Below are 17,039 nucleotides of genomic sequence, written 5' to 3'. Positions count from 1 at the left end.
CACATTCTACTCCTCACCCACACACTAGCATCATTTTGCACTGGCTGTTTAAACTATTGAACCACACATCTTTAGGATGAGGATGGGAACTGGAGCACGCAGAGAATATCCATGTGGATAGCGCCAGAGGTCAGGATTGAACCTGGATCGCTGGTGTGGTGAGGCTAAGATGCTGATCATGTTAAGATGCTGATCCTGACCCAACGTACCCCATGCTGTTCGACAAGCAAACTGAATGCTGATCAGGACATTCCTCCTTTTTGTAGCTCAGGAGAGAAAAGCCAGTTGCAGCATAACTAACGGCACTGGTCAAGAATCTAGTGTGTACTTTCCTGGGCAACATGTGTCCCTTTTGCCATTTTGTCAGGATTGGTTCAAATGAAAGCACCATTGCTGAGTGGGAAGTTCAAGTCCCACTACAGAGATTCAACATGGTAGCTTCAGCACCAACAGGGTCGGAGGGACAGAACCTCCCTCCTGTGGGACAACCATCTTGTGTACAACCTGCAATCTGACCCCCTTTCCTTTGTAGATAAGTAGGATGTGTCCCCATGGTTTGACTTGGGTCCTCTTTGTGTGTGGAAGCAAACCTACAATTAGACCATGTGTTGGCTGTTCGTACACAATGAGAGCGTGTACATTTTGCATTCACTTGCATAATCTAATCCCAAGAACCGCACAAACCTTGCATCAGCTAAAGAGGATGCAACCCCTACCCAGACGCTGGCAGGGAGTTTAAGACACCCATCATCTTTCAAGTAGGACCTGTTCAAGTAGAAAGCTGTTCACTCCACCCCACTCTACCTCTCCTCACTCTGCAGATGTCCTGAGGTACCAACCCAACGCCAGGCCCCAGCCGAAGCTCAGTGGAACCTGCCCAGTGTTTGCACCACCAGCTGAGCAGATCTCACCACCTCGCCCACCTTCATCTCCCAACCCTACCCAAGCATGATCCCATCCCCCCGAGTGCCCCAGATTACCCTGAGCCTTGCTTGATACTCTTTCCTCACCCCAGCAATCCATGGTCAACCTCTGCTCTTCCACTCTGCCACAGTAGTCAGTATTCCCACCCAACCCCCTGCAAATGGTGTAAGACCCTTCCCATTCAACGGCCATAAGATGTAAATATGACAATGTGTGCTATGTTGGCATGTAGACATAGAACATAGGTCAGAGTGCAGGAACTGATGCATCAGCCCTTGGTCAGCATGGATGAGTTGCACCCTGCTGTAGAACTCTATGCTAGTCTAGACAATGAAACCATCTGACCAAGGAAATGCATCTAGAAGGCCCAGTGCACAATCTCTGAATTAGAGACAAGAACAGAGTTGGGTGCTCCGAATGGAAACATTACTGGGGGCAGGCCAAACTCAAAGCTTCTCACCAATTGCAAAGGACTGGGTAGATTCCACATGGGACTGCACGCGACATGTGGAAGGAACGGGGCAAATCAATCTAAGTTTTCCAGGTGAAGTTTGAGAACATTTCAAAACCACACTGAGGCCTTCAATAACTTTATTAACATCGGCTCAGATTAAGGTTTGGAAAACACTTATAAATACAAAATGTTAATTCAGAACATTTAAAATATATACTTTCTGCCATCAATAACAAGCCGTCATGAGGTAGGTGGGTGGACCCCTGAGGCTAGTACCTACAGTTCTGGAGCGTGTCCATCTACAGTGAATGGGAAACAGCCACGTTCTGCCTCAGCTACCTCCCACCACCCACTCATTCTGCAACGAGAGAATTAAACTCCAAACGCACAAATAGGTTCACTCTTCTCTACACTCATTCTGTGCCAAAGACACACTCCAAATACTGGTCAATGAAAATGGATCTTAAAAGTTGAGAGTTGATGTATCTTAAAAGTTAAGCAACATTCAGAAAACATACTAAAAACATCAGTTAACTTGTGTGACAAAGTGTAAAACTAACCATCAAAACCCACTAAGTTCTGTCCTCTGAAACTAACCTCAGAATTAATGTGCCATTATAAATCCAAGTTCTCTGTTGCTGTACATGAGTGGTACTGTATGATACACAAAGCACCCAGATCATAAAAGGAGATGGATGGATGAAGTGAATGGGCAGATCTGTGGCAGCTGTGTTTCCACACAGATTTGTATTGGTTCATTCATTTTGGAAATTCAGGAAATTAGTCCAAAGGTTGAAAAGCTAAGAATCTTGGAAGTCCAAAGAGATATGGGGGTCTAAGTAGACAATACATTCATGTAGAAAAGACACAAAGTGTTGGAGAAGGGTTCTGATCCAAAACATCACCAATCCATGTTCTCCAGAGATGCTGCCTGGCCCGCTGAGTTACTCCAGCACTTTGTGCCTTTTTTTTTGTAAACCAGCATCTGCAGTTGCTTGTTTCTACAGAATATTAAATTAAGTAGCCACATACAAATAAAGGATAGAAATCAAACAGGACCAGAATAACTAAGACGTTTTGTTGCAATCACACTAAACCCTGAAGTCACTGCTGGATTATCATGCAAAGTTCTGGGCACCATACCTGAAGCAAGGTTTACTGGGCTGGGAGCACAACTGTACAAACCCACCAAATTATCACCAGTCATCCTCGGACATAAGTACAAGGGGAGATTGCTTGGATTGTGCCTGTATTCTCAGTAATACCGAAGCAAATGGTATTTGGCAGAGGATTGTAACATTTTGGTGGGCTAGTTGAAGAGGTTTCAATTGCTGAGGTAGACTGGGGCATGGAATTTGAAATCAGAGCAACCTATCTAGTCAAGAAATTGATATGAGGGTAAGTTGTCATCTTTGAATATGTGTCTGTACCGAACGAGTGAAATGTGAAACAGGAAAACAAAGCAATCAATCCTTGGCCAGAGTTGAGACCAACAGCGTGCTCTGCACGAGGGCCCCATAATGTAGGTGAATGTGGGGATCGGCACTCAAGGCACCAAGAATGCTACAGGGTGTGAATAGATATCTGTGCCTCATAGATGGGTTCACTGTGGAGGGGCTGCTTCAGCTTCAATAGTGCCAGGGTGCACTGAAAAGGAATAACGGTGTTAGGAAGGTCTGTAAGCGAGCCCCAGGTGTTTATGGGTAAACCAAATGAAAAGGTAAGAGTGTTTTTTCCCCAAGGATTTAGGAGTTATGTTTGAAATGGCCCTGTGTAAAATGGAATGGTAAAAAGAAAAGTTGCGAGATCATGGAGAAAAAGGGAGAGGAAAATGACAGTGCCTTTAAAGGAATCCACTTGAGGGACAATGTGTCATATAACCTCCCTCTAGACAATACTGTCCCAACTGGAGCTGGTGTGTTGGGTAACTCCACTGGCACTCAAGCCCAGTGACCAGTTTATTGAGGCGTTGAGATTGTTTTTCTGAACGGCGACTGTAGGTAATTATTCTCACAATCAATCAATCAAATCAAAACCAGTTGCGTTTCAATGGGGAACCTTCTGCATTTACCGTCGTAAGTTCTGGCTCCTCCGTTCTCTAAATGGACTCTGCTCTCCATGTAAATCGAAGGTCGTTTGATCTACGACCAACCAGTTAGAGTGAATGCAGACTGATGGCCTCCTCCCCACTCGCTTGCTGACTGTGTTCTCAATGGACAGTGGATTCCTCAAACTCACAGCACCAGCCTACTGGCTGGTCACACAGCCACGTGGGGCAGATCCTGAAGAGTGTTGCCTCACACAGATAAAGCTCTCCTGACTCCCAGGGTAACTGAGATAAAGGACATTGCTTGCTGTGTTCTTACGGCTCCCATGTTCTCTGGCAGTCTGTGGAAGCAGTGCCGTCCGGTGTTGAAAGGCTGCTGATGGGTATCTGGGAGAGCTGGATCAGGGCCTGTGCTGCTATGTCCAGGTTAGTGTCCTGCTGAACCTGGAAGACACAGAACAGGAACATCATTCTGCATGTCACTGATCCACATCAGTCCCTGTGTGGGTCCATTCCAGCTATGCAGAGCAACAGTGGGTATCAGCAGGGATCACAAACCAGCCACCCTCAATGCCATAGAGTCGTACAGCATGGAAACAGGCCCTTCAGCCCATTGAGTTCGTGCCAACCATTAAGCTTGCATTTATTCCACTGCTTCATTAATTCCATATGATTCTGCCCTCATTCCAATCAGCTCTCCCCAGATTGTACCATTCAACTACACACAGTGGCCAAATGACCTGTGAACTCACATGTCTTTGGGATATTGGAGGAAACTGGCATGTCTGGGGGAATCCCACAGGGTCAAAGGGAGAACGAGCAAACACCGCTTGGTAAGTCTGCTTCGTTTGTCTGGTCAACATGGAAATATTGTCAACCTGGGACATCAAACAAACTCCACCACTCTTCTGATGTTAAAGACACCTACTTCGACAGGCCCTCAGTGCTGACCAGAGAGAGCGTATCATCTGTTCTCAAGTCTTTGGAGCGGGATGTGAACAAACAGTTTCCTGATTCCGGGAGCAGCAGTTCGACTAATTCAACCACAACTCAGTACATTAATTAACAGTGGGGACTCTCACATTAGGAGATAAATTAAACCAAAAATGCTTAGCTGGGGCTGAGGGATTTGGTATGAGGAATGGAACAGATAGGACAGGGGCAGAAGTTTCTTGGCATAAAGTTTGTGGCAGTAGGGTGTAGGGAGATGGGGGTGCCTCATGGGGTTAAAGAGAAAGAAGAGAGGAATTCATAGCAAATGCAGAAGGGTATTTTGGGGGCGATCTTGGGGTGAGACAAAGGGAGAGAGCACAGAGGCAGCTGGACGAACAGGTCTGAAGTTTGTGGCAAAAAAAGCCCAGGCGCTCTGCACTTGTTTCAAGATGAGGAGGGAGGAGGTAGATCTCGTGATTTAAGGCAGTGTAAGGTCAAGAAACTAGGTTGGAGATTTTTTGGAATAATGAGGAGTTTTATTAATGGAGTGCAGGATCTAATAGGGTTTATAATGGGAAGAGCTTGCCTCTGTGTCCAGCTCGTGACGTGAAAACTACAGCGTCTGAAGTAGGCAACATCACGAGGTGGGGGGAGAGTTGAGCTTATACACGGACCTGGCTGTGTTGGGGATGGCACCACACTTCCGTCTCAACCTTTACGTACGTCAGCCTGCGAACACAACAGAAAAACAAGACAAATAGTTACTGCTCCCTGAAATTTCACCCATTCTCTATAAAATGAGAGTAAGATGGCAGTGTGCTGAACTGGCTCGGTACTTTAAACACCAGAAGTCTTGATGGAAGCAGACAAGAGAGAGTTTATGAAGAGCGTGACGGAATAAAAATGTTGACTGAATGAATGAATGGCGTCAGCCGGCCTCACTGGGACAGAGCTCAGCAACGCCACCTGACGTGTCGCTTTTGTTAGATGAATATACAGGGTGAATAGGAAGGAGATGAGCAGTACAATGTGAAGAAACTTCCAGGAAGAAGGCCGACTCCTTAACGAGTGTCATTTAAACACAAAACAATTCAATCAGCACCTGAGCAGCAGAGAGGTATATCTGTGTTGGCTGATATCTGTGTAGGTTGCCTTGTTCCTGGACTGCTCCCACCTGAGAGGTTAAGGTCATATTGATTCACAGCTTCCAAGGCACCAGCACAGATCCCTGCCCCGTCTCCCAAGACCTTCTTCAAGACCGAAGATTAGGTTCAGTACCACCCTGTTGTGGGAAACAAGCAAGAAAGTGATCTCACTGAATGGCAGAGCAGACTCAAGGAGGCAAGTTTCAGTGATGGATATGGTGAGTGAAGAGCGACCTAGTGACTTCATCTCTACTTCTCCACTTGTATTAAAAAATATATCTTTTGAGAATGAAATATATTAATTAAAATCAGATTTTTCACTTCAATAAAGTAATCCACAGAAAAACAAATTCAAAGATGCTCCATGCCTTCCTCTGTCCTCAACCCCATCTTACCTCCTGCAATCTATCTCCACACCATCAACGTTGCTTTGTGGACTGCATTCTCCAAAGGTTGCTTGTGATGGCTGGTTTAAACCTGTGTAAAGTGTTACATAGGGGCAATCAGTCATCCAATGACCAGAGTTAACTACCACATCCATGGTATACACAGTAGAAAAATAAACCATTGCACGGCCCAATAGAATAAACCCTCTGGCCCTTGTGTTTTGTTCATCGCTCATCAAATACCAGCCAGTAAAAGCTGTTTCTGCATTATTTGGTGAAAGTTGCACTGAACCATTGACAGGTTTCTATTCTCACCCTGCATTCATGTAACAGGTCTCAGCTCAGCTCATTTTTTTTTTAGTTTAGAGATACAGCACGGAAACAGGCCCTTTGGCCCGCCGACCAGCGATCCCCGCACATTAACACTATCTTACACTCACCAGGGACAATTTTTACATTTACCAAGTCAATTAACCTACAAACCTGTACGTCTTTGGAATGTGGGAGGAAACCGAAGATCTCGGAGAAAACCCACGCAGGTCACGGGGAGAAGGTACAAACTCCGTACAGTCAGCACCCGCAATCGGGATCGAACCCGGGTCTCCGGCGCTGCATTCGCTGTAAGGCAGCAACTCCACCGCTACACCACCGTGACTGCCCGTGGAAAACTATTTGAGGTGCCATAATTAGCCTCGGGACCCCTGAACTCATTCATCATTGGGAGTGAGGTCACCAGCCTGAATCTGATGGCTTTTGCATTAAGAGTCCATCAGGGTGAGAGGAGGAAGGTTTAGCTCCGACGCTCTCCACAGTCTGAGCTTACTACAACATCATCCCTGGTGGGGAACTAAAGGCGAGCTCAGCTCTGAGGAGTCTAAGCAGTGACGGGCGCGGGGACATCACTTTCACTGCAAAGGCTTGGCTTTGCATCACACATCGATTTCTATATCCTGAGGATAGGAGGTCCAATTCTAGGCATCACAATCTGTTCACCAGAGGTTCATAGTTACAGGTATTGGATCCATTATTTATGTTAACAAATGGATGTGAGTGTAAGCAGCATGGTTCGTAAGTTTACAGATGACACTAAAATTGGTGGTGTAGTGGATAGGGAAGAAGGTTATCTTACATTAGAAAGGGATCTCGATCATCTGGGCCAATTGGCCGAGGAATGATAGAAGGAATTTAATTCAGATAAACGTGAGATGTTGTGTTTTGGCAAGACAAAGCAGACAGGACTCGCACAGTAAATGGCAGGGGCCTAGGGAGTGTTGTGGGACAGAGAGACCTGGGTGTGTAGGTACATAATCCCTTTTCACTGGCTAAGGGGTGTCTTTATAAAGGTTTATAAAGTCATGAAGGGCACAGATAAGGTGAATAGCCACAGTCTTTTCCAATAGCAGTGGCGTCTAAAACTAGTGGGAAAAACATGATCCATGAGGCTCAGTGCCTGAACAGGCAGGGTACCATGGATAGGAAAGGTTTAGAGGGATATAGGCCAGGCAGGGGCAGGTGGGACTAATGTAGATGGGGTAGATGGGGCATCTTGATAGGCCAGGGCAAGTGGGCCGAAGGGCCTGTTTCCATGTGATCTGACAGTATGACCAATGAACGAGACTAATCGATTCGGATCTTCCATCAATAGCAAAGGGCTGTTCCAATCATAGTGTTCTATGTGGACATGGAAATTACTTTGAAAGATAAAACGGGAACACAAAGATTCTCACACTCTACCTCCTCTGTAGCTCCCGGCTCCATCTCCATCTACACAGAGCGGCATTCCCTCAGTCCCTGCCTCACTCTCTTCAGGACCACCAAACCCTCCAGGTGCAAGGAATCTTCCATCGAGTAAAGGAGCTAATGGACCAAACACGCAGAACAATTGTCACCCTCACACAAGTATATCAGGAATCAACATTTATGATGGTTGAGGATGCTCAGGATAGGGGTGGGAGTACAATTAATAAAGATATTTCCAACAATGTGGATGAGGTGCGATGGTGCCAGAGATCACTAGTTACTACCAACTATTCTGCTCCATCAGTCTCACAGAGGGCAGACACACTGCTGATAGCGATAGTCAAGGCTCCTGCTCCTGGTCATTTAGTAGAGGGCAGGCTTGAGGGGCTGAAAGGGCCCCCTCCTGCCTTTGTTTTAGTTGGTTCTTGCCGCAGAGACTTGGCTTCAGCAATAAACTGGAGCTTGGTACAAGAGTCAGTCAGTCTCATTCTCCGTGGCTGATCTATCTACTCCCTGACCATGTTGATCTGCCTGGACCCCACTTGCCTTTACACTCCCGACGGTCTCCTCCTCTAGGGCTGCATGTTTCTGTATTGGCCAAATGTCCACTGATTTGCTCCATCATCCCCTCCGTCACTGAGTTGCTCAAATATTTAACCTCTCGACAGTTGACCTTTCCACCCAGCCACATGCATCTTAAGACCGGGGAAGGGCGACTGACCTGAAACGGACTGTTCTCCCACCGCAGATGTAGCTTCAGCTGCCGAATACATCCAGCACATTTTGTTCTTGTGTTTTTTATTGGCCCGATCCCTCAATCTACCTCATGCAGTGCATGCACTTTTATCTGCACTTTGTAGCTGTAACATTAGATTCTACACTGAGGGGCGTGGAAGCTCAGTTACTGACGATGTGGAAGGAAGGGATGGATTGATGTTTATATATTATGGGGATGGATGGACATGTGGTTAGTGCAAGGAAGTGGCGCAGCGATAAAAGATCAACCACGATTCCCTTGAATGGCAGAGAAGATGCTTCTCGTCCTGATGTTTCGAAAACGTTTCAATTGTACCATCCATGATGGTGCTGCTACCATTGAATTAGGTTCTGCAGAGAGAAGAGGCAAGTGGGTGCAAGGTTGGAGAGTGTGGGGCGGAGATTCACCTGTTGAAGCCCTATTGCGCTCTACTGACTGAGATGACAATAGTCCAGCATCGACTGGGGTTGTTCACCTTCGCATCAAACAATACTTTTACCAAAGAGTCCATGAGACTAACATCTATCCTGTCCTTACCTTGGTAATGGCTGGCACTACTGGGCAAGAGCCCTGGCCAGCTGGAATCCCCCTTAGTGCTCCCGTCCAGCAGTATCTGGTTGGCATTGCCAATATCCGGGCACATCATGTGCAGATAGCTGCCATTAACCATTTCCTCCCTCAGGAGTTCTCTGACGTCCGACTGCTGCATGTTAGTGAGGAAGAGGTTACTGAACGGGTGGAAGGGGCTGGCATCATGTGGTGACAACTGGCCCCTGTTGCACAGACTCCAGCTGCCTTGATGGAGGAGATCTTGGCTCGGGTAGAACTGCTCGAGGGCTGCTGCACTCTCAAACTGCCCGCTGGACCAGAGAGCTGTCTCGAAGAGTCTGTGGGGAAAGGCCGGCTGGGAGGTGACCATCAACGGCGGGGCCTGTGCAAGTTTCACGGCCAGCGACATGCAGGGGCAGAGGGGCACGTGCGGCTGGGCGAGGCTGTGGGATGCTTCCGCCGACTGGCACCAGTAACCCGAGGCTGCGTTCAGCAAGGTGGCAGGGTCGGTCTCAGGCAGGAAGAGCTGGTGGGAGGGTGGTCCTGTGGTACAACACCTGGTCATCAAACAAGACACTCGCATCAGTCACAGAAACACACAGAATATTCCCCCCCCCCCCCCCCCCCCCCCCCCCCCCCCCCCCCCCCCCCCCCCCCCCCCCCCCCCCCCCGTCTCCCACTTCACCTGAAAGCTTCACACAAGGAGAGAAACCCAAAAACCTCTTCCCAAAGAGGCTGCGAGAAAAAGGTAGCAATTTCGGAAACGTTGAAGCTAAGACAGACACATTTTGCCGGGTCTGGTACTGACACAGACTGATTACAGAAAATTCAGTTCAAGTTCCCACCATCTCTCAATCTCTCTCTCATGCTCCGTGTGCCGTCCCAGTCACTGTCATATATTGACAGACAGATATAGTGTGGAAAGAGGCCCTTTGGCCCGTCGAGTCCATGCTGACCATTTACACCAATCCTACATTTTAAGTTTCCCGGCATTCCCACCACATTCCCCCCAGACTCTACCACTCACCTACACTCCAGGGGCCAATATACAGTGGGCAATTAACCAACAACACAAATGTTTTTGGAATGAAACCGGAGCTTCCAGAAAACATGCCGGAGAACAGGATTGAACCTGGGCCTCCAGCGCAGAGAGGCAGTGGCTCTACCAACTGTGCCACTGAGAAAGGATAGCAGGCAGTAACTGGGATAGAGTCAGACTGTTGGAGGGAGGTATCAGTGGGGAACTGGCCAAAGTTGAGTTTTCTGCTCAACCTTTAGTGAGATAAAAACCAAGAAGACTTCTCAAACAGCCAATATTTTAACTTGAGATATTATCTAACTGGCCAGTGAATACACATATTACCCTAATCACTCCCTTCAACTGAAATGAAGATCTGGCTTGGCATTTAGCAGTAAGGTGATTCAACATGGTCTGTTCAAAGGGAAGGTGGGTCCAAAGAGGGTGACCCTCACCCAACAGGAAGGAAATAGTTGCCTCCATCACCCGCGGCTCTGGATAGACACAGTTTCTCTGCTCTTCCCCACTCAATCACTGACACTAGACTATTCACAAAGGCTTGGGTCGCTTACTGTGGGATGTACAGTCCTGGTCTTGTGGCAGCTGTGTAGTCCATCACACTCGTTTGTGGTTCACTTTTAATCCATTCAAAATGCTCGGCAGTATAGTTATCTGGGGAAAGAACAGAGCCTTATACATAACAGTTTACAGAAATACTCTGGTTTTATTTGAAAACATAGAAACATAGAAAATAGGTGGAGGAGTAGGCCATTCAGCCCTTCGAGCCTGCACCGCCATTCAATGTGATCATGGCTGATCATCCAACTCAGTATCCTGTACCTGCCTTCTCTCCATATACCCTGATCCCTTTAGCCACAAGGGCCACATCTAACTCCCTCTTAAATATAGCCAATGAACTGTCCTCAACTACCTTCTGTGGCAGAGAATTCCAGAGATTCACCACTCTCTGTGTGAAAAATGTCTTCCTCATCTCGGTCCTAAAAGATTTCCCCCTTATCCTTAAACTGTGACCCCTTGTTCTGGACTTCCCCAACATCAGGAACAATCTTCCTGCATCTAGCCTGTCCAACCCCTTAAGAATTTTGTAAGTTTCTATAAGATCCCCCCTCAATCCTCTAAATTCTAGCGAGTACAAGCCGAGTCTATCCAGTCTTTCTTCATATGAAAGTCCTGACATCACAGGAATCAGTCTGGTGAACCTTCTCTGTACTACCTCTATTGCAAGAATGTCTTTCCTCAGATTAGGAGACCAAAACTGTACGCAATACTCCAGGTGTGGTCTCACCAAGACTCTGTACAACTGCTGTAGAACCTCCCTGCTCCTATACTCAAATCCTTTTGCTATGAAACACACAGGAAAAGTTTAGAGGGATATGGGCCAAAAGTGGGCTCGGTGCCAGGTTTACATAGTTGGCACAGCCCACAGACTTGGGCACAATTCAGGCTGATACTTCTGCATGATTGAAGCCTGCCAGCATCCAGGGGCACAATCCCACACACATGCCCACTAATTCCCCTTTGATTCATTTGGCATTTCAGTGCACTGAGTTTACAGTAGCCAGCGAACCTACCAGGAACCCGGAGCACATGGGAAAAGACCCAGTGAGAACGTGCAAACTTAACACACAAGACAGGAACCTGAGGTCAGGGTCCAACCTGGGTCTGTGGAGCTGTGAGGCAGCAGCACTACCTGCTGCACAACTCTGCTGCCCGAGATTCACGTCTCAGCCATTATCACTGCATGACAGATGATTTAACTGGCTGTGTTCTTGTGGGAGCATGCCAAGGATAATCTGGCTTTTTTCCCAGTAACTACACTTCAACAAAAAAGTTGAGCGAGCTTGTGCAGGGAGCTTGTGCCTGGGTCCCATCCACCCAGTCTATGGGGTACCCCAAAGACAGGGTGGCTGGGACCAGGTCCTGCCAGTCTGAAAAAGCACAGCTCAGAGAGTTACACATTACAGACCATGGTGCCTCCAAGTTTGACACCGGATGGGATTGTGTTCCCTCGTTCATCTTGGTTAGAGACTACTGGGCAGATGGGGCAAAAGTTCAATCATCGCCAGTGACCCCTGGTGATTTCTGGCCCACGGCCACTCACGGTGAATAAGCAGCTGCCACGAAGGCAATGAGATCTTGATTCCTGGGACCAGGACCACACTAAAGCCCTGCACAAATAGCAAAAAGAACAGGGTTTCTTATAAACTGTCCAGCACGGATGAGGCAGCTGGTAGAGCCACTGCCTGATTGTGCCAGAGACTAGGGTTCAATCACAAACTCAGATGTTGTGTGTGTAGTTTGTATATTCTCCCTGTGACAGCATGGTGCACATCCCAAACGAGGCATGGGTGGGTAGGTTAATTGGCTGCTGTAAAGTGTGTAGGTTGACTCCGGGGGAGTTGATGAAAATGTGAGTAGAATAACAAAAATGTGATTAGTTTAAGATGACTGTAAATGGGTTGTTGATTCTCAGCACGGACTCGGTGGGCCAAATTGTATGTTTCCGTGCTGTATCTCTCTCTGACTGAATCTATCTGTGGCAGAGTCTGTGGGACCCTCATCAGTCACTTGGAGTGGGAGATTGCAACCTTCACGTGGTCCGCCCTGTTTCGATGAATGCAATCAACTTGGTGTGCACAATCAAGTAAGATCAAATAGAACAAGTTGTCCTACAACTTTGGGCTGTGCACGCCATACACAAGAAGATCAGTCTCTTCAGAAGCCACAGAACTGGAGTGAAAATAAGTCAGTAAGGGAGTGCCCAAACAGATAAGAAGGTGAAATGGACTCGCTACAGCAAGTACTAATTCAAACCTGCATGAGCTCTGCGCCCATGCTCCCTTTAAACTCGCTGAAGCATTGAGCAGTTTGGTGGATAACCAAGGTGGATGATTCAATGAGCAGGGGGATAACAGGTAGCTGAATGGGCAGGCAAGGTCGCCAGGCACTCTGCACAATAGTGTGAGGGACGTGGTTTTCCTGGAAGAGAGATTGGAGGGGTGAGATTGGATGGAGCTGTTAAAACAATCAAAATGCAGGAAAAAAAGACTCGAGATAGTGAGAAGAGACGGATTTAAGGTGATTGGCCAAAGAACCAGTGGTGACTCGAGGAAGAATTTTTAATTCAGCGTGCGTTTAGATTCAAAGCTGTAGATATGAATTCAAGGTTCAAACTTGTTTTGAAAGCCTCGTTGAATGCGTTGAATAGAGGTATAGCAACCAATTAGCAATTACAAACACTGCAAAAGAGTTCAGTAGAGATATCTGCTCCATTTACATGAAGTCCTGGTGACATTACATCTGGTACACGATGCTTTAGTCCGAGATCCCTTTGTAGGGAAATATATAGACCATAAAACCCCCAATATCCAATAGCGTTGGGACTGGTGAATGGAAGTCTTGAAGAAAGCTCCCACCCTGTTCATTTCCCTCCACAGATGCTGCCCGACCCATTGAGCTTCCCCAGCAATTTGTTTTTTTCTGCTCCAGATTCCAGCCTTTTGCACCACCAGATTTTCTGGAGTATAGAATATTACTCCTCAATACACCACTTTGAGTTTATTTTTTTAATGCAGGTGAAAGGAAGTGTCAGAACAGGATCCCAGTGAGGTCAAAGGGAGCATGGGTACAGGATTCCAGTGAGGTTAAAGCAAGCGTGGGAATGGGAACTGGAGAGTTTAAAGACAGTGCAGGAAAAGGGCTCCTGGTGAGGATAAAGTGAATGTGGGGGTGTGAACTGGGTGAGGTTAAAGGGAGCAGGGAAAATTGGACAAAGGTGACCCAGTTCATCACACAGACTAGACTTCCCACCATTGATTCCATCTACATTTTACATTGGCTCAGAAGAGCAGCCAACATAATCAAAGACTTGTCCCACCCCAGTCATCCCTTCTTCCTGCTCCTGTCTGGCAGAAGGTACAGAAGCTTGAAAGCGTGCACCACCAAACTCAGGAATAAGTTTCTTCTCCTCTGTTATCGGACTTCTGAATGGTCCTTCTATAAACTAGGATACTGTACGATTGTGGACGTTGGACTTTGTCTATGGAACTGATGCACTTAAACGATGAGAACTGGCCCCATAGCCGAAGCATCCACGTCGCGGGGCTGGAAACTGGAAGTATCCTGAGCTAATTCTGCTACCACCATCATCTATTGTGACAGGCGATGGGTCCCACTGATTGTCGCCGGAAGCTTGCGTCCTTTTCAGGAAGAGCGATGACAGCGAGGCCAACATTTGTAACAAGATGGACACGAAAAGAAGATGAAGAAGATGAGAACTATATCCTGCACGCTGTTTATTCCCCATTACTCTATTTGCTGTACTTAAGTTTGACAATTGTTTTTAGGTATAGTATATCTCATATGCTTGGATATTGCAAAGCCAAGCTTTACACTGTATCTCGGTAATGTGACAATACCCCTAAATCTAGGTTGGGAATTGAGAAGGAACATGTGGACACAAGGAACTGCAGATGCTGGGGGTTTTTTTTAATACAAAGTTTGTGGGTCAGGCAGCATCTCTGGGATACATGAAGAAGGGGATGATTCAAGTCAGGGCCCTCCATCTGAAGAATAGTCCCAAACTGAAATATCAGCTCTCCAGAGATGCTGCCTAACCCATTGAGTTACTCCAGCATTCTGTGTTTTGTTTAGGAGGGATTGTTGGAATGGAGAATTCAGAGCAGCCAAGGAAGGTGGGGAATGGGATTCCACCAGAGTGAGAAGGTGTGGAATGGGAAATCTACCAAGGGAGAGGGAATTTTGGGAATGGCTCATCCAGCAGGAGAAAGGCAGGTTGTGAATGGGGAATCCTACAGGAACAAGGGAAGGTCGGGAATGGGGGATCATCCAGGAACAAGGGAAGGTTGGGAATGGGGAATCCACCAGGGGAGAGGTCCTGATTGGGAATGCGGCATCGATGGAAGGGGATGGGTTAGAACTGGTGCACACAGTCCTAGCAGTGGCAAATCAAATGAAAACCAGGCAATGAACCAGGGGGATCAGAACATGGGGATCAGTGGGAAATAAACCGAGAAAAAGCCGGAAGTGGGGAATGAACCGGGAGAGAGAACATATTCATAGCGAATCTTAGAGTTGCGGAGTTACCTGAGACAGGCGGCCTGCCGCTGCCCCCGACAGTGATCTGCGGACTTCTCATCGAATGTTGGGGAGATCCCGGGCTCTGATTTAACTCTCCAACACTCTCTTGCTGGCTGGCGGCTTTCTTGAGTTTTCTCCTGTAATTTGCAAACCAGTTGCAGATCTGTTGCTTATTCAGACGGGTCTCCTCCATTAGCTTCTCCTGTAGAGAGATACGGGCCAGTCAGGGTTTCACCAAGTCTTAGGGTGGGACCTGTATGTCGCTGCCAACGTTCTGGCTCAGGGAGCGGGAACACAAGACAGATTCATTCCACTCATTCTCCATACACCCAAACACCACTCGACGCCAGGAGCCACTCACCTAGTGGACAACAAGAGCAGACTCAAACAAAAAAACGTGGGCAGGAAAATAGGACACAATGAACTGCAGACGCTGAAATCTTGAGCAAAGTGCAAAGTACTGGAGTGACTCGGTGGGTCAGGAAGCATTTCTGAAGGGCATGGATGGTGGCATTTTGTGTTGGGACCCTTTTTCAGACTGATTGTGGTGAGTGGAGGAAATTGACAAAGAGGTGGGGATACGGGCCGGGGTGGGGGGGGAGGAGGTGGGGGGGGGAGATTGTCAAATGGCTGAAGAAAGGCTAGAGATGAAAAGACAACACAAAGAAATACGTAAAAATTGGAGTGAAATGTAAAGTCAGAGGCAGGAATATAGGTGGAAGGGGACAGGGGAGGGGGAGGGGGGGGGAGATTGATGGGATGATGATAGAAATTAGTGTGCACCTTGAATGGAGGACATAGGAGAGATGGGATTCACCCCTGCTTCTCCCTGGTTCCACCCACGTTAACAATTAGAATAAAATCTGCTTTTGTAAGAGCCTGCTATGTGCAGACTGGTTGCCATGGTTATTGTACCTCACTGATTCCTCATTAGAATGAATTCATAGGCTGCAGTGTCCTGTCGTGGTCACACAGATCATATGATCATGTGATAGAAGCAGAATTAGGCCATTCGGCCCATCAAGTTTACTACCCCATTCAATTGCGGCTGATCTATCCCTCCCTCCTAACCCCATTCTCCTGCCTTCTCCTCATAACCTATGACATCCGTACTAATCAGGGCTCTCCTTACCCGCTCTGCCATACTAGGACTTGCACTGTTTCCTCTGGTCCAGGCTTGTAGCTGTTCTCTGGCCTCCCGAGGCAGGGTCCTGGTCTTGAATTCCTCCACACGCAGAGTGCGGGGCAGCAGGTTCCTGGAAGGTACATGAAGCACCGTTGTTAGACCTATTGGGCACCCAAAGATGTCCTTCATCATGTACCTCACCTTCACTCTCGCAGTGATATTCTGGAGGTATATAAATCACAAAGGGGACAGATAAGGTGGATGGTTGCAATCTTTTTTCCATGTTAGGGGAGTCTAAAACTAGAGGGCTTAGATTTAAGGTGAGATGAGGAAGGTTTGAACTAGACCCAAGGGGCAACTTTTTCCACACAGAGGATGGTGAGTAACTGGAACAAGCTGCCAGACAAAGTGGTTGAGGAAGGTGCAAGGCAGTCTCGAGATGTGGGTCGGGGTCTTACCAGACAGGTTAGCAGAGGGGCAATTAAAAAAGGAACAGGGACTTGTTGTATGGGAGTGGGCTCGGGAAATAGGTGGGAACTGGTATATTGCTATTGCAGGTATTGGAACCTTCATTGAGAAGGCAGAGAGAGGAAATCAGGAATTGTAGTGAGGGAGTCAGGGGTGAGGTCATGAGCTGCCTGATAATTGTGGGGAATTTGGGGGGGGGGGGGGTTAATGCAGAGGGTCGGGACCTCACTGACATCTTGAAGTAAATTACATAAAGTAACATTGAACCGTGACCCAGGGAATCCTGGTTATACGGGATTGTCTCTCGGTGACCTTCTTTGGGACGGTGTGGTCCACATTCGACCACAATGCTCCAGTCCTCCCACGTGCTG

General features: G+C 47.5%; 1 protein-coding gene across 1 annotated transcript; it reads right to left on the bottom strand.

The window, feature by feature from the left end:
- Positions 1 to 1,504: 1,504 nt before the first annotated feature.
- Positions 1,505 to 15,267, bottom strand: LOC129709345 (uncharacterized). Its single transcript, XM_055655639.1, has 7 exons — positions 15,081 to 15,267; positions 10,526 to 10,625; positions 8,924 to 9,492; positions 7,624 to 7,746; positions 5,899 to 5,980; positions 5,033 to 5,087; positions 1,505 to 3,869 (listed from the first exon to the last, which is right to left on the bottom strand). Exons 1-7 carry the CDS (start codon positions 15,265 to 15,267, stop codon positions 3,741 to 3,743), a joined length of 1,245 nt encoding a protein of 414 aa, XP_055511614.1. The 3' UTR covers positions 1,505 to 3,740.
- Between the last annotated feature and the right edge of the window lie 1,772 nt (positions 15,268 to 17,039).

Source organism: Leucoraja erinacea, chromosome 25, assembly GCF_028641065.1.
Source record: "Leucoraja erinacea ecotype New England chromosome 25, Leri_hhj_1, whole genome shotgun sequence".
Taxonomy (NCBI): Eukaryota; Metazoa; Chordata; class Chondrichthyes; order Rajiformes; family Rajidae; genus Leucoraja; species Leucoraja erinaceus.
Note: the sequence above shows the minus strand (reverse complement) of the source record. Positions and strands in the feature narration are given on the sequence as shown.